The sequence below is a fragment of the Silene latifolia genome, chromosome 7 (genome assembly GCF_048544455.1).
Source record: "Silene latifolia isolate original U9 population chromosome 7, ASM4854445v1, whole genome shotgun sequence".
NCBI classification, from domain to species: domain Eukaryota; kingdom Viridiplantae; phylum Streptophyta; class Magnoliopsida; order Caryophyllales; family Caryophyllaceae; genus Silene; species Silene latifolia.
The window spans coordinates 117,711,948-117,730,127 of NC_133532.1; the positions used below are offsets into that span (position 1 = coordinate 117,711,948).

Sequence of the window (18,180 nt, forward strand, 5' to 3'; positions counted from 1 at the left end):
TCACATACTTTTTACACCTTTGAACCAACTCTTCGAATAGTGGATCTAATCATGTAAGGGTGCTTGTCCCCCAAGGTAGTTCGGGTCATGACCCCTCCTATATTCATTAGTACTCTGATATTGTCTCAAAGTGATCCTAAAGTTATATTTATAAAAGTTTTTAATCACCACATTAGTAACAAGACCTTGTAATTTGGAACTTAAGTTAGGACAAAACGAGCCCAAAAATGGACTTCTCATCTTAAGAGGCCACACCAGTCGATGTAATTAATTCTCAAAAATTGTTCTAAATTTGATGCATTTTTTCGACATCCCAATTTACAACAAAAATAAATGCATTTTTTTCATCCCCTTATTACTAAGAGAAAAAAATACTCTTAGTTTTCTCGTCTAATGAACTTCTCCTAAGTTGGGTTTAATTTGATTTTCTTGATACTCACTCCACAAGATTGGATGGATTGTAAATAAGTAACCCACCTTTTTGTATCCCACCGTCAAAGTAAAAACTATTAATTGCCACATTTTTGAATTAGCCCAGTGTTTTTACCGATTTTTGTTTTAAGGTCAATAGCGTTTTAATTAGATTATACAACTAACTAAATTGTATTATTGATGTCATCAATTAGTTGCATGTAATGATATCACATTATTTTTAATAGTAATAAAATAACTTAATTAAAGTATCTTTTAATGATAGTAAACCTTAAATTTAAAGTACATTTTATATATGCAAATAATTTAATTGAAAAAAAACCTTAAATTTAAAGTATATTTTATATATGCAAATAATTTAATTGAAAGTGTCTCTTAATAAAATAAATTTAAAAATGCCGTGCTTTGTGGTATTAAAAAATATTTTTTTAAAAAATACATTTCAGCACATTACTCAATTCTCTTGGATTAATTTTGTGTTCTAATTTTTTTTTTCTTGAAACAAAATACAATAACGAGAAAAATGAACAATTAATGAGATACCACTATTATTTTACATTTCAATTTTATTCATTTTTTTTGAATAATTTTATAGTTTAATTTTTTCCTTATATAAAAATATAATGACATAAAATATGAAAAATTAATGAGATATTAATTTAGCATGTTAAAATAATATAAAAATAAAAATTATATAAATACTGCGCAATTAAACTAGTCCTAGATTAATGAAAGAGTAAATTATCAATTACACCCACGCCAAATACACATTTTTACATTTACTCCCACGTCAAATTTTTTTATTAAATTACACCCAAGTTAATAGCTCAGTTTACAAATTGCACCCAATATCGAAATCCGGCCAAATTTCCGTCAATTTTCAAAATTTCTGGGTAAAATATAAATTTTTGGACGACTTTGCCCTCCTTCATTCCTTTATTAAGCTGATTCTTGTTTCCTCCTTCTTCATTGCCTCTTCATCCTTCTTGTCTCTCTTCCCTAATTTTTTTCCCTTCATTGTGTTCATCATCTCAAGGTAAGTCATTCCACATTGTTTTGTTTTGGTTAATTGTGTTCAATTAAATCAATTTGAAGTCAATAAATATCATTTTCGTTTCAATAAATATCAATTAAATCCATAATTATAAACTAAGAAATACAAACAAATTTCTAACTTTATTTAATGGCAACAGAAATCTAAAATTAAGCAAATGGCAACAGAAATCTAAAATTAAGCAACAAACAAATTGACCTAACTAATTAACCTAAACATTATCAAAGCAAGAGAAATCAAAAAAATCTATCTACAGGAACAACAAGTGCCTGACAGTGGAAGAAAGCGGGATTCTTGTAAGAAATAGCGTTTCAAACACTGACAATTCTAAGTATAAATCATGAATTGCATAAATAAAGATGGATGGCAATATAGTTCTTCAACTCACAGTTGCAGCATTGAAAATGCGAGCCCCGTCAATATGAAGCTTCAAACCATGCTTCTTTGCCAGCTCTCCAACTCTGTCTATGTATTCTACAGACAAACATCGACCACCAGTACAAGGGCAACTTACAGATGATTAGTAAAGTGAATGATGGTGACGGATGATCAATTGGGGTTTATGCGAGAATTTGGGGGAATTTGAAAGGGGGAGATTTTGGGGGAAAATTAGGATGAAATTAGGGCAAATCTGAAATAGGGGATGTAAAATGAAGAGTTGAGGTTGATTCACAGTTAGAGACACGCGGGGGCAATATAGTCATTTCATTTAGTTTTTCACCTGAAAATGGCTTGGGGTGCAATTTGTAACCTGAGTTATTAACTTGGGTGTAATTTAATAAAAAAATTTGACGTGGGAGTAAATGTAAAAATGTGTATTTGACGTGGGTGTAATTGATAATTTACTCTTAATGAAATGATGATGAAATGAAAGTGGTGACAACATCATTGAGATTTGTAGACATTGTAGTATATCTCCCCCACCCGCATTTCCCTCCCTCAACAACTTCTCCCTGTTTCACACTTTCCCGTGATCAATCAACACAACACAATGCAAAACGGCACCGTATCAATGGCGGAACTCCTGAATTCTTCATCGGCATTGATATTCATGGGAACTGGATGTTCGAGCGCAGTTCCCAATGCAATGTGCTTGATTCAGCCTTCTGATCCTCCTTGCTCTGTTTGTTCTCAATCTTTGTCAATTCCTCCCGATCTTAACCCTAATTATCGGTATAATTTCCTCATTTTGAGTATTTTTACTGTGTTTTTGCTTGATCGTTGTGATTTTCGTTCGTTGTTAGGGTTTTGCGTAATTGCGTTTGGTGCGTGATTGATTCGTGTTGAATTAGTTTAGTTTGATTGTTGATTTTTGTATCGCTAGGCGCGCGCCTTCGCCTTGCGCTTTGCGCCTCGACCCCTTAGTGTCTTGGTGCCTTGCGCATTTTTAAACTAAGTCTTAGTGTTTAGAGGATAAATGATGAAGTGGACTGATATTGAGACGGTTAATCACTAAATGTAGTCCTGTGAATTGTGAAAAATGTGAGGATCTCGAGGTGTGCCTTATGTTGAACTGATTTTTGGAGTGGATCTTCCAGTTTAGACTTTAGAGGATAAATGACGAGATGGATTGATAGCCAGACGATCTCTCACTCAATGCAGTCCTTTGAATTGTGAAAAATGTGAGGATCTAGAGGTGTGCATAACCTTATATTGAACTGATTTTTGGAGTCGATCTTTGTGGTTAGAGGATAAATGATGAGGGGGACAGGTATCATGACGATCTACTTTCAATGTTCTGCGTAATTGCATTTGGTGCGTGATTGATTCTTGTTGAATTAGTTTATTACAATTGTTGATTTTGGTATCGGTAGGTGCATTTGATATTTTGTTGATATCGATCGACATATGTTATGAATTTGGATTGATGTTTATGTTAGCGATGCTTGTATAGCAAATTAGCAACATGAGTTTTTAGTGTGGGTTGTGAAAAATGTGAGGAGCTCAACATGTGCGTAATTTTATATCAAACTGATTTTCGGAGTGATCTCAGTGTTTAGAGGATAGATGACGACGTAGACTGATATTGAGACGGTCTCTCACTCAATGTAATCCTGTGAATTGTGAAAAATGCATGGAGCTGAAGGTGTGTAGAAACTTATATCGAACTGATTTTTTGAGTGGATCGTAGTGTTTAGAGGATAAATAATGAGGTGGACCGATATCGAGATGGTCTGTGACTCAATCAATGTAGTCCTGTGAATTGTGAAAAATGTGAGAAGCGCAAGGTGTGCATTATCTTATATTGTACTGATTTTCTGATTGCATCCTAGTGTTTAGAGGATAAATGATGAGATGGACTGGTATTGAGACTGTTTATCACTCAAATGTTGTTCTGTGAATTGGGAAACATGTGAAAATCAAGTGTGCATAACCTTATACACATCTGCTTTTCGGAGTGGATCTTAGTGTTTAAAGGATAAATGATGAGGTGGACTGATATCGAGACGGTCTATCACTCAATGTAGTCCTGTGAATTGGGAAAATTGTGAGGATCTCAAGGTGTACTTAACCAGTTAACCTTATGTCCAACTGATTTTCGGAGTGGATCTTGGTGTTTGGAGGATAAATCATGAGGTGGACTGATATATAGTCCTGTTTATCAAATAGTGTAGTCCTGTAAAGTGTAAATAACACAGTAAAATTTTCTGTTGCGTCACCTTATTCTAATATGTGAAAGATGAAAGGAGGTCGAGGCGTATATAACTTACATTTAAATGTTATTAGAATTTGGAGAGGATTATATTATTATAGTGATTAAAAAAGATTGGTTAGGCTCCTGATTATGGCACATTAGTAGAATAAAATTGCATGTACTTGAGGCACATGGAACTAACTTCATAGATTGTGTTGTAGATTGTCTTTTTACTGCCGCCCTAAAGTGTAAATAAGGTTGCCATGGGCTTATTATGTTTCTATCTGATATGATAAAGATGATTCTGCCACTGCATTGCTAGATGTGTCGTTAAAAAAAAAAAAGATCTTTTTATCGCTTCAAGAGGAAAACTGTCGACCTGACCAATTACATGGGAGTATGAGTAAGGCTAAAGAGACAAATAAATCATTGCGGAGTACTCCACAGAAACAATGGTTTTCTTGTAATTGAGAACAAGAGTGACTCTCTTTCATATTATTATATTGTAGTCTGTTGTGTTATGGCTTTTGAGACGTGAAGAAACATGTTGGGAGGGGATTAGTTGGCAAAGTGATCAAAGACATCTTGGTGTTTTGAATGAGCAACGATATTACGAGAAAAGCTATGGGAGTGAATATGATCATTTCAAAACAACATGATTGCTCCATTAAGTTAATATTCTTCAAGTTGGTAGTGTTTGAAGTTTGTTGGGAGGGGATCAGTATTCATCTGGGTGGATCTCAGTTGGCAAAGTGATCAGAGAGATCGTTGTGTTTTGAAGAAAGATGTTGCCAGGGGATCAGTTGGCAAAGTCATCATTGAAATCTGTGTGTTTTGAATGAGCAAAATTGTTGCTTATGAGAAAAGGTAATGGAAGTAAATATGGTCATTTCAAAACATCACTCAACTGCTTCAGTTAATTTTCTTGGAGTTGATAGTGTGTTGAAGTTTGTTTTGGAGTTGATGTGTGTGTAATTTGAACCGGATTTTTTTTCTCTGGAGAATAGAGTCTTGCTGAATTTAGATTCCATCTCCAATGGAGCCAAATACTTGCTATTGTTAACCTAACGAATTTGGATTATTATGGAATAAAGCAAATGACTCACTAATCGGTTTTGCTTTTCTTTGCATAGTAGTCATTAGATGCAATTTCTGGAGCAATTTTCATAATCGCCTAATCGGTCATACAGAATCAACCTTTATGTATTGTTAACACGTGGCTAAGGTTGTGTACATCCGACCCTTCCTTGGCATGCTATTTGCCGGATCCCTTGAGGCAGCGGGAATGTTGTTGCGTGCATTTTACGTATGATGTGAGAACTGGGAAATTCATAGATGCGTGACGGCAAAGGAGTTTTATTACTGACATTTTGCCTGATAGAAATTAAATAAAATTCCAGCCTGTGGGTGCAAAGAGTTAACATGCTCATTCCCTTGTGATGCTAGACTTCCTGACAGGTCGTTCTACTTCCTGGTTTTCAGCCTTTTTTTTTGTATAATTGGTGAACTTGGAGTACTTTTGACCTTAATTTAACTGAGAAGAAAAAACGATTCTTGCATGAGACGGTCAGATCTTCAAAGAAAGATTGTGGCATTTTGCGGCGGGGGGGGGGGCGCTTTCCCTCTTACCTCTTTTAGACGGTCAGATCTTTGTGTGCTTCCCCTCTTACCTCTTTTGAAATATGCTTCTCAAAGCACAGCTATTCTTAATCAATGAATTCTTCGTTTTACGTATCTTGGGGGCTTAGATTCATTCTAAGGTGGAACGAGCAATCGTAGATGTCTTACATCCATTATTCCATTCCCTCTGTTGGAAGTCAAGATCTTCACATTGTAGCTTGCCTTCTTTGTCACTCCTATGAGGCCGTTTCCGAAGATTAATTGAGCTTCTTTCTAGAAAAGCATAAGGTGCAGTAGTTCATAATTGCCAAGTCATAAGACTCGTATATTTTCCAGGGGGAATACATCACTTCTTATTGATCATCTCCAAAGCAATGGTGAGCACAGCTATATACTAATCGATGTTGGCAAGACATTCAGAGAAGCAGCACTTCGTTGGTTCACCTTCCACAAAATTCCACGCGTTGACTCTGTGAGTGTTCGTTTATATTTACATGTTTTCCGGTTTTTTCCTTTTTTTCATGAAGTTATAATGTCCTCACTTGTCCAATCTCTGCTCCAAAATGAAATTTCTACACCGACAACAAACTTCATTTGTGACACCAACCAGACGGGACTTCACTTTCGGCTTCTGCAAAAATGTGCGAATTTCGCTCATGTCAGAGGAAATAGATAGCTGGTTAAGTGGTTAATGATAAATTGGATACTGGTTATAACTTCTTTTGACTAGAAAACTTCTAAAAGAGCTGTCAATTTGTTTGAGATGTAACTAGGTCATGGCTTCCTTGAAACTATAGAGGTGTCTACTTTGTATAATGAATCAAGCTCAACTATGTCGAACCTTTGTGTCAAAGTAGTTCAACTATAATGATGGTGCAAAGCGTTTTGGCTTTCTTTCATCTGTATATAATTATGTGGTTGCTCAAAATTAGAAAATTTGGCTTGGAGTTATGTCCCAGCTCTTCATGTGTAGGAGATTTATTTTCAGTTCCTGATATCTTAGGTGTCAGTGATTGATCAATTGCAGGTTATATTGACACATGAGCATGCCGATGCAGTTCTTGGTCTGGATGACATACGCGCCGTGCAGCCATTTAGTCCCACAAATGACATTAGCCCTACTCCAATTTATCTCACCGAGGATTCAATGAATAGGTATGGATTTTTACAGATAGTGCTCGTTCTCAGAATCTTGTTTGCTGAATCTTATGGGCCATGAGGCCTTGCTTTCCTCTGATCTGCTCTGTGTATGTTTTAGCAACCTCCGTGAATAGAGTACAACAAACAAAGCCCTTGTTCCAAATGATTTGGGGTTGGGTAACTCGGAATATTTTTCTTTTTGAGGGAAGGGTAACTCAGAGTATTACTTGCTAAATTTGGGACATCAAATTTGTAATAATTTTCCTCCTTAGTTGGCTAGTAATAGTCCGGGTAACCCGGACTATAACTAGCCAACTAAGGAGGAAAATTATTTCAAATTTGATGTCCCAAATCATCTTCATCTGCTCATATTTTTCTTGGCTGTAATCAATTCATATGGAGCTACCTCCTTTATAATCATTGTTTTTCATGTTGTATTTTATGCGAGTGACGGTGATGTTTGATGCTTCTTAATTCTTATGTATTCTTTCAGTTACAAATTGTTTTTTTTTGTGGGAAATTCCAAATAATGGCCATGCCATCTTCCAATTATCAACTGAAAAAGGAAGTTAAGTCCAATGCCCTTGGCATATAAAAAGTGCTAACCTAATACTTAAATACCTGAACTATGCAAATTGTTGCATGATGTATTTTCTTGTCACTATGACATTAAGTAACTTAGATAAGTCCAATATTTTCATTAATATAAGTTATAAACCTTAAGGCACTCACTACTCAATTGTATGGACTATGGAGAACCTCTGATGGGCCACATGTGGTAATAATAGAGCTATAGTTTGTTTTCCTCCGACCCTCTCTTATCCCTCTATTTGCGGGAGCCCTTAAGACACTGGAGTGAAGTTGTTGTTTAGTAGGACTAGATGTACACAAGAGTTATATTGGCAATCTTCAACTGATATTTATTATCGTGCAGTAAAATAAGTAATGTGCTGTCAGTCTTTTGCTACTTGTTTCATCAATGTTATGTACTTAGTTTAACAGGTTAACCAGCTACAGGTTTTTCACATTTCACACCTAGTGTTTGTTGGGATGCTTGTTTTTGATGAATTAAGTTATATATGCTATTCACTCAAGGCAAGTATCTGATGACATGCTTGTCTTTAGTACGAATAAGGTTTTTTAATGTTCCTCCCTTTCTTTTTAATAGGGCTCTTTTTAACCCTCATGTAATTATGGCGGAGTGCCTCTGACTTTTATTTTTTTCAATCAAATAGTATGTACGAGTGAAGGTTTTTAAGGTAAGGGTATTACAGAATTCATTATAGGAATTTTATTTTGGAACAACCTAATAGTAGATGGGCTAATAAATACGCATGGCGGAGTATTTTATTTGGGCATTTAAGGTCTTTTTGACCTTGGTATCCCAGTCATTTTTTTTGTTTATTATTTTTTTATGTTGTGTGTGTGTGTGTGTGGACTGTGGAGACAGCTCTCTTTTTTATTCATTTTCGAACTTAGAGACGGGCTACAGTTGTATCATGTATTATCAATTATAACTTGTACAAGAGGTTTCACAACTTGATTGTGTATGGTATCATTGTTTGTTCAGCTCCCTGAGAGTGTGGTGTATCAACATTATTGGAAAATAGGGTAAATGGTATCACAACAACGTTTTAAGTATTTATCTGGTTCAAGAGGGGTGTATGGTAGATGGATCAGCAGTTTGAGCAAAACTTATACTGGTGAAACCATAATAGGCTGCAAATGCATCTGATGGATAGTAGTTTCTCTGATATCTGAATTCTGATAGAATGGAGATAAAGGTAGTTGTTTACGTGTAAAGTAGGTTGTTTGATGTCCATGACTATGAATGGATTTTGTAGGCTTCCATGTTGGAGTATCTAAGGGTTAAGGAGAATTATTATCAATTGTGGCTGTTTAATGAATTTGAAAATCATTTTTATTTAGCTGTTTCCTTGACTAATTTTGGTTTAGCATGGGTAAGATGGTTTTTAGTTGTATGCAGTATGCTGTTGTTTAGGGGCTAGATTTGCCATCCATTGAACTCTTATGAAAGTCGCGTACCTAAGATAAGTGGCAGACAAGTATATTTGTTTTTGGCATCCCGTTGAAATTTTTAATGCTATTGATAGACTTTAAAGTCAGTTTTACGGTGTATGAGAACACATGTGAATCCCACCGCTTGCTCGTTGTAGACTTATTTTATTTGTCATTGCTCATCGAACATAAATTTTGTGGCCAGATGCTCAGTGTCCTTAAATATTGTTTCCCTGACAGTGTTGGCGTGAAATTTCCATACTTAGTTCAGAAGAAACTTAAAGAAGGACAAGAAGTCAGACGAGTTTCCCAACTTGATTGGAGGATTATTGAGTCTCATCATGAGAAACCATTTGTTGCATCAGGCCTGCAATTTTTTCCCTTACCAGTAACTTGCCTAATCAATCTTTTTTCTTGTTATGGGTTTTGATTTCTTTTCCTATTCCAAACAATGGTATTAATAAATCTAGTCGGTGACACCATAGGTGCCACCTGCATGACCTGATACAGTAATGGGCTACTGGCGCATTTGTGGTGCCACACTTCGATTGATTATAAGATCAAGTCTTAAATTGAGATTTAATCCATGCGGCAAACCTTCTCCTGAAGTGAAAACATTATGCCCCACTGACGTACTACTACTTTTTTTAATGCAGGTGATGCATGGTGAAGATTATGTTTCCTTGGGTTTTCTTTTTGGTGAGACTAGTAAAGTAGCTTACATATCTGATATTTCACGCTTTATCCCAAGCACTTTATCTGGTGAGTGGCCTTCAGAGCTATTTGCCGAACTGTGTTACCATATATTTATTCCTTACTTTTAAGTGGACTGCGTAATATATGCATAATAAAACCCCCTTTTTTTTCCATTGTTGGAGGCACTTTGTTTTCCCATTTGCAATGGAGCCAAAGACTCAACATTTTTTGATTCAAGATCATGTTGAAATAATGCAAAAAATTCTTCAGTAAACTATTTTCACTTCATTTCTTTGTGAAGTCAGTCATTTAGTGTAATCATCAGCACAATTTTCATTTTAGGTCATTCGCAAACAACCTGTCTTTGCTGTTAACAAAGAGGTAAGGTTGTGTAACAACTGTCCCCATTATGACGCTATCTACCGGAGCCTATGAGACACTGGGGTAATGCTGTTATTGTAGTATTATTTGTTAAATGACCCTGAGTTGCCTTGTGGAAATATTGTTCCAAGTCTATACCTTGTACATCTGTTTCAACGGGATGATGTATATTCTTAGCTGGAATACAATTTGAATTGAATAAAACATGTTCTATTTAATACAGGCATTTTGTTTTAAAGTCCTTAGCTCAGTTCTCGTATCTACAGTTGTGATCTTTTACAACACGCATGTATGCATGCATTGTTCTGGTTACCTGACATACATATTCTTCAACTCCGAAGCCATTTCTCCACTACAGCTAGTTAAAATAAAGCCGGGTCTAACAATGAAGATTAATGTATCTTCGCTAGGTTCTATAGTGTAGATACGTACGAATGTAAGATGACAACGGCCCACAACATCCTTGTAGTTGATCAGCTGTCCCCTCTAAATAAGTAAATCTGAGAAGCAAACAAAGACAGGAAGATGTGTATTATTTCGATACTTTATTTCTTATGTGATACGAGGTTCTTGTCGCAGTAGGTCTTCTTTCTTGACCTGAAACTACCAATAGAATATATCAGCTTCTTATCTCTATTTTCATAATGTGATTATGCTTGTGTCTACATTTGACCTTCATAGGTACTATATGCTACGTAGTACGTAGTCCTCTGTTATGCTCGTCCATTATATCTTCTGCAATTCTGCATGCCTTGTAGTCATCAGGAGTTTACTCATTCGAAATATCTTCCAATATGTTATTTGATTACTCTGTATGTGTTTTGGACTAAAACAAGGAAGTCATATTCAATCATGTTGATAAAGCTGTTTGTTTGCAGTCATTTCGAAAAGTGGTGGTGGGCAACTGGACCTTCTTATTATTGATACCCTTTACAAGGTCAGTCTGAGGTAGAGTTGTTTTAAATTATCTGTTTTATAATGTGATTGAAAGTGTGGATGACTGCCCCTTTCAGCGTAATTTATATCTTCTTCTCTAAGTTTCTCTGCCTTAACCAAGTAAGATGTGCATGGGCTTTAGGTACTATCTACTTATGGCTCATCAGTTTCTCTTTTCTGATTTATGTTGTACGACTTTTAGGTATTGAATTTGAGCTTGAAATTTTAGGTCCTGGTGTCATTAATCATTCCCCTTATGTTTCCATTTGTTTAGAAGTTCCATGGGAGTTTTATGATGTTGGCCAATAGGTATCTAATTGTGAAAATACGTTGCCAGGCGTGATGTCAAAAACAACAGGCCTTTTTGTTTACATTCAGGAAGGAAAATGAGAGAAAGCTTCTGGGATGATCCACATTGGGTCATATTATCCATTATGTTTGATCCATAAAGTGAGATCAGGAACAATAGTTACTGTATGTTCCGTGCAAGTTGGGAAAACATAGTAGTTTTGAGCTTCGGTTGCTGCCTCCACTAGTCCACTCCATTAACAATGAGTTTAAGGGTTGCAACTTGCAACAGCTATTTACCAGTTCCCATGTATAAGTCGTAGTTCGGTTGCATGTAGGAACACGCAATGCCTAGGAAGTAATATGTCCTACATTCATATGAATTGAAACATGTAGATTACATGCATGTAGGAATTTGAATTCATGTAGAAATTCTTACCTACCTAGGGGATAGGTGTGTGAGCAATTTCCTCATTATGCAGAAATTGTAATCCGTAGGAATTTCTAATTCATGTGAATTGGGGTAACCAAACACCTTCTTTTGCATTTCACATGAATGAAATTCTTGTGTTTTTTTAAGGGAAAAAAACCATTAATGTGTTGATTCATTCCAGTCAATTCCTTAGTTCTCAGTAGCATTCTTGCCTCAATAAATTAGGAAAATAGGGTTAGTCTGTAAATCTGAAAACTTTCCCAAGCAAGTGATCTGGAATTCTTCATGTTTTCAAGACAATTTGATACTTTTGCAACATGTACCAGCATTAGGTTGAGTTTTGTGGTATGTGTTTTCCTTAAGTTAATCTCAAAAGCATGAAACATCAGGTGCTGAGTCCACCTTATCTATCTGTTACTCGTATCACTATATCTGGCAATTATCACATATAATATACGAGACACAGGTTGTTGGACATGGATAATTGGATATCTTCTCTTACTAAGATTATTACCCCCTTTTTCTTGCAGACTGGGTCTCATAATACTCATTTTTGCTTTCCTCAGGTATGTCCTGTGACTTGTAAGATACATTACTCTGTACCAAACATCTTTATTAAAATGTGATGTTCTCAATTTCACCATAGTTACCTTGCTTTTGTCTCAGACTCTTGATGCGGTGAAAACAATCTGTCCTAAACGTGCTCTTTTGGTTGGAATGACCCATGAGTTTGATCATCACAAGGATAACGAATTTCTTACAGAGTGGTCCAAAAGGTATTGGAGTTTAATGCATTTGTCAAGGCATTTATGTTTTTTACGATTTAATGCTGATTCCAACATATATCTGTTTGCACAACTACTCGCATAAGACGTTTGTATGCTGGATTTAAGACGTTAAATCTCTGATTAAACGAATGATACATAAAGATTCTAGTCGGTCTCACACCTACAACCGTCTAATAGAGGACTCACTGGTCTTTGTGGGATTGCACTTCTTGCCTAACTGAGCTACAAAGTTACACGCAATACTCACAACTACAAGGACATCTCGGTTTTCTTGTGATGAGTTATGTAGTAAAGAGCTTAACAGCCCCTCTGTGTTTCAGTACATAGGTAAAGTTGCATACATCTAACTCCCCTTATCCCGCCATAGGTGGGGCACTGTTACCCCTTGAGGCATTAGGAGTAATGTTACTGCTGTTGCTTGTAGAATCAAGGATATTAGTAGATTAAAAATTATTCAATGGATTAAAATATTATATTGTAATAGTAACTCAGTTATCTGATAGGTCGTCTTTTTTTTTTTTTGCATTTAGGGAGGGAATTCCTGTTCAGCTAGCGCGTGATGGTTTAAGAGTCCCCATTGATCTTTGAATAAGGTGAGATGTCCTCGGTAAGGCCAAATTGCCATATCTTAACCCTCAATGAAGAAAACTCGATAGTGATATTATTTGGAGGTTGGAAAGAACCATCAAACATAGGGTTAGCCATGTATACGAATTGTTTCAAAATAGCAGCAATGCACTAGGAATATCCTCATTGAGTCCCATAGCTTTTACTTACTATTATAAGTATTACTATTGCATTAAAATGTATTTTTGTGATTCAATATTCAATTGATTGATTTCCTGGGTAGCTTGCTGAATTGATGACCCCAGCTTTTATTATAAGAACTGCTATACAAGTTTGTATGCAAGGATTTGTGCAACTATCTGTAGTGAATTTTTGGACATTGCCGTGTTCGAGATATTTTGACACACTTATAGTGGAAAATGACTTTAAGTGATTGATTGTACTCTGATCAATTTGCAGCCGTCAAATCGGCTGCTCGAGCTGAGGTGCATTCAAGAACTATTCGACGAGTGTGTAAGCTTAAGCTCTGACTCTGAGTATGTTAGAATAGAGTAAGGATCCTCTCCATTTCCTTCTCTCCATTTCTTGTCCATTTCCTCTCACATTCCTATATTTAATTATTATTCCTCATTCATCTTATCAACCACTTGCACTGTTGGATCGTTCTAATGTAAAATCGGACCGTTGAAAGGAAATGGAGAGAAGAATAAATGGAAATGATCTAAATTGGTTAGAATATATACGGTTTTAGCACGAAAAGGTCCCAATTACCCATAGAAGTAAGTATGAAATGTAAATTACTGAGAGTGAGGGTGACTGTTGAATGTGGGGAGGTAAAAGGGAATAAAGATTTAGTGGTAAAAACTAAAAAATGGAATGACATCTGAAGCAAGCGTGAGTAGTACTGTATAAAAAATTCCTTAGTTGGGACTTGGGAGAAGGACAGTGCATGTAGACACTGTAGTGGTGGTACTATATCAGCATTTAAGCATAAACCATATTTGGATTCTAAAATCCAAAACAAATCTTATCCAAATGCGAAATAATAATGACTGTTCACGGTCTTTGAGTCTTTGACCCTCCAACCAACACATTACAATTTGCAAATGCACACCTCATCCCAATCATTGACCGTTGAAAGTACAAAGAGCGGGAAATCCTTTGAATAACCCGGCTGTTGGCGCGGCGGGTTATATTTATGGTTACTCAGACTCACCCGTGCTTCATTTGAGATATAGTATTGTGATTAATAATTACGGATTACGGATTACGTACTTCATATACAACATTTGTTTAGGATTGGCTGTATCTAGTTTGTTACTCTCTCGTCTGTAGTTTGTACTACCTTCACGTCATCCATTATTCTTTTTTGATTTTGGTGATTGTCTTTAATATCCACTTTGTTAGATACTCTCATATATACAGAAATTTAGTTTAATGGTGGTCAGTCTGGTCACTCACCCGTGCTTCATTTGAGATATACCCAATTAATTTATCTGATTAATAATTACGGAGTACGTACTTCGTTTACACATTCATTTTAGGATTGACGCTATCTAGTTTGTTACTCTTTCGTCTGCTGTACTAACTTCAGTCCTTCACGTCACCTATTATTATTTTTTCTTTTGGTGATCGTCTTTGTTAAATATATACAGAAATTCAATTTATTTTTTTACAGCTGTTTTTTCTTACAACTGTTATATCCGTTTTAAGTGTAAAGCGGGTTAATGATATTACTTCATTGATCATATAGATAAATGAGACAAGAGTTTGCCATATTCCAAGCATTTTGTTTTTCCTCTTATCCATCTATTACCCTATTTTATTATTTAAACCAAGAATTTTCAAAAATAATGTTTTTTTTTTAAAATTATGTGTGTGTATTTTTGGGATGTTAATGATTGCAAAGCGTCTTATTATAGACGGGAATATCCGTCTATAGTTATATGCGGACCAAATATCCACCCACTTTAAGCAAAACGGGCCAAATGTCACCACCTTAACGCCAAATGTCACCAGTACCATTTCCATGTGATAAACTACCTGTTGTAGGTTAGGAAATGGCACTGGTGACATTTGGCGTTAAAGTGGTGATATTTGGTCCGTTTTGCTTAAAGTAGGTGGATATTTGGTCCATCTATAGCTATAGACGGATATCCCCGTCTATAATGAGAATTTATGTAATGATTGGGACGAAAATCTTTTGCTTATAGCCTAATACTGAAACTCACAAGAACAAACATCTTTTTTCATCTAACATCTTATACAGTAAATGTTTTAAAGTTGTATTGGTGTAGCCGTGTAGGCGACTAGGCATGTAGTAGTTAAAACAATAGGTCTTGGTATAGACGGGTGGAGCGAACAGACGGATAAAGACCTCTAATAAAATGGGTAGGGGGGACAAGGTGGGGCACCCCCCATGTGCTTCCCACTTTATGGCAAATGGGTATTTTGTGAGGGAAAATGGTATCCGTCTATACGTATAGACGGATAGTGTCCGTCTATAAGGAGAATTTGTGTAGTTAAAATGATCTTGATTGTCGATTTTCAAAACCCAACCCTTTTATCTTGACAATAACCCAACAGACAAACACCGGTAGAAATCGATTTCGATAAAATCAAACTAACACTACAAAAGTGAAAACTTTCAAAATTGCTACGGAGTACTTAAGAAAAACAAAAATACTACTTTGTGACTATATCTTAACTTTTGGACTGAAAGGCACAAAATATATAACCAATAATAAAGTTTTACTATATGGTTTAAATTGGTGGAAGGTGCCCCTTAAAAATAAACTACAGGGAGTCAGGGAGTATATTTGTGTATTTCATCACGTGAATTACTTGATTGGTTATGGTTGATACAATAATTTTTACTCTAGTGAAATTTTCTAGTTAAATGATTGCACGAGTTGTTCATGTAGCAATTTGGCATTACTATCCGAAATCCAAGAAAAAGAACCCATCAAAGCTTACGAAATAGTTGCAATTACTGATTCCATCCGGCAAAATTGATTAGTCCACTTTTCTAGAGAAGTCCTTTTCCAACTTCAATTCCTTCTTCATAATAATAGGAGATAAATGTTTAGTTGATTGGTGATAACTCATAGCCCAATTTCAATTTTTCTTATTCTTCACATTGCCAAATTAAATTCCCTTAGTTCACATTAGTCATAAACTCATAACCCCACAATACAAAAGTATTCCTTTTCATTGACAATGATCTTGTCTCTTTTAATTTATTAGTGACACACTTTGGGTTTACTAATCATGACCAATATGACTATAATTGAGAGTTTATGGACTTTTATGCTAAATAAATTGACTTTTATTGGAATTTTATAATCTCGTCGAAAAACCATCTTGTACTTGGATAACTTTTGACGAAGGGAATTTATATGTCTCCCATTTTATTCCTTTTTTTTTTCTCCATCCTACTCATTTTTTACGTTTATTTTTAATGTAATGACTAATGAGTACCAGGCAAATGAAAAATAGAGTATGACTTGCATGACATATTTGCCTATGAAAAGAATGGATTAATACTTTGTATAGATCTAAAACAAAATTTTGAAAAAAAAAAAACGTTGAGATATCCAAGTAAGAAAAACGTATAGGAATACCAAATATAAAAGAGTAACATTTTAATTCGAAAATTAATACTTTATCCAACTTTAGATTGAACTTCCTACTTTTCTTTTTTATAAACAACTTAGATTAAACTTCATATTCCTTTTTAGGAAAATCCACTTCTACGCATATGTCTAATCTGTTATAAATCCATTTGTATATAGAGTTGATAATATACTACCCTTTTCACCTTTTGGTCATTATGCATCAACTTAGTTACTTTTAAATTCATTTACTAAATTTCTTTAATTCACTAAGGGGAAAAAGAACAATGAACTTTAAATTCACGTTGAAGATACACTTGTTAAAAATAAGGGTTTTTTGTCAAACACAACCTTTAAAAAACTTTTTTTTCCAAACACCACCTTTAAAAAAAAGGTTGTCAAACACAACCTTTAATAATTTATTTTTTGTCAAACACGACCTTTTGGTCGGGGGGGTTTCTGTGAGATTTTTATTAGGGTTATGATGCTTTATTTGGTCTGAATTTTGGTATGTAGGTAGAGGGGAGTGCAAGGTAGGTCGTAGTTGTGGTGGTTGCGGTGGTTGTTGCTTGCAAGTGGTGGTTCGAGCGGAGTAAATTGACTCACGAATAAGTCATACTTTAACTTTTTTTTATTTGTATTTACCTCCACTTCGCTCCTCCATCCCTACTTTACACACCGATAGACCCCATATAAAGCCACATATTGCCACCATATTGATAACCCCTGGAAAGCTTACACTCCCACCTTTCCAACGAGTCTAAAAACATCTCAAACCGACCACGTTTGCTATTTCAAACATTGACTGAAAATCACCGCATTACAAGTGATCAAACTTTGGCCAAAAGGCTGTGTTTGACAAAAAAAATTTTATTAAAGGTTGTGTTTGACAAGCTTTTTTTTAAAGGTGGTTTTTGGAAAAAAAAAGTTTTTTAAAGGTTGTGTTTGACAAAAAAACCTAAAAACAATGATAATTTTGACGTAAAACAGTTTTATATTAGGAGATAGTTTTATTGTGCTAAGGACAATTCATTGATTAGCGATAAAAGATAATCTTTTTTTACAAAAATAAATCGTCTCACGTAAACCTGGCAAGATTGACCCGAACTCAAGACTCGAAGTTAACCTAAACCCGAATTGACCTGACTTAGTAAGTTAGTATAACCTAACTCGAATGTTTATTGTTGTAAACTGATTATTATCCATAAATAATTTGATAATAGGTAATTCGAAAATGACCCGATCCGACCGACTTAACCCGTATTCTTTCAAACCCGAATCACCCGACCCCAACATGAGTGACCCGTTTACTAATCTCACAGTATAAAATCGTCTTATTCTATTATTTGCGTGAAAACAAATTATTCCTCCGTTCCATTTGTTTCTTTACGTATTCTTTTTTAGTTCGTTCCATTTGATTTTTTACATTTCTTTATATGGACATCACTTAATCAATTAAATGATCATTTTATCTTTCTAAAAATTATGAGGTCCACAACACACGAGGATATAAGGGCTCGTTTGGTTGCCCACCTAATTCATGAGAATTCTAAAATCCCATGAATTGTGGTTTTGGG

The 18,180-nt window shown here is 35.3% G+C and overlaps 1 protein-coding gene across 2 annotated transcripts; it reads left to right on the forward strand.

The window, feature by feature from the left end:
- The first annotated feature begins 2,348 nt into the window (after positions 1-2,348).
- Positions 2,349-13,344, forward strand: LOC141592720 (putative hydrolase C777.06c). 2 transcript variants are annotated; one of them, XM_074413498.1, is made up of 9 exons: positions 2,349-2,659; positions 6,078-6,213; positions 6,769-6,896; positions 9,141-9,288; positions 9,557-9,662; positions 10,856-10,914; positions 12,165-12,200; positions 12,301-12,410; positions 12,953-13,344. In XM_074413498.1, the coding sequence occupies exons 1-9, from the start codon at positions 2,478-2,480 to the stop codon at positions 13,008-13,010; spliced, it is 963 nt and encodes a 320-aa protein (XP_074269599.1). In that variant the 5' UTR covers positions 2,349-2,477; the 3' UTR covers positions 13,011-13,344. The 2 variants fall into 2 exon arrangements, 1 of the variants encoding a protein (XP_074269599.1); XR_012521203.1 differs by lacking the exon at positions 12,165-12,200 and having other exon boundaries at positions 2,373-2,659; positions 10,856-10,925; positions 12,281-12,410.
- Positions 13,345-18,180: the final 4,836 nt, after the last annotated feature.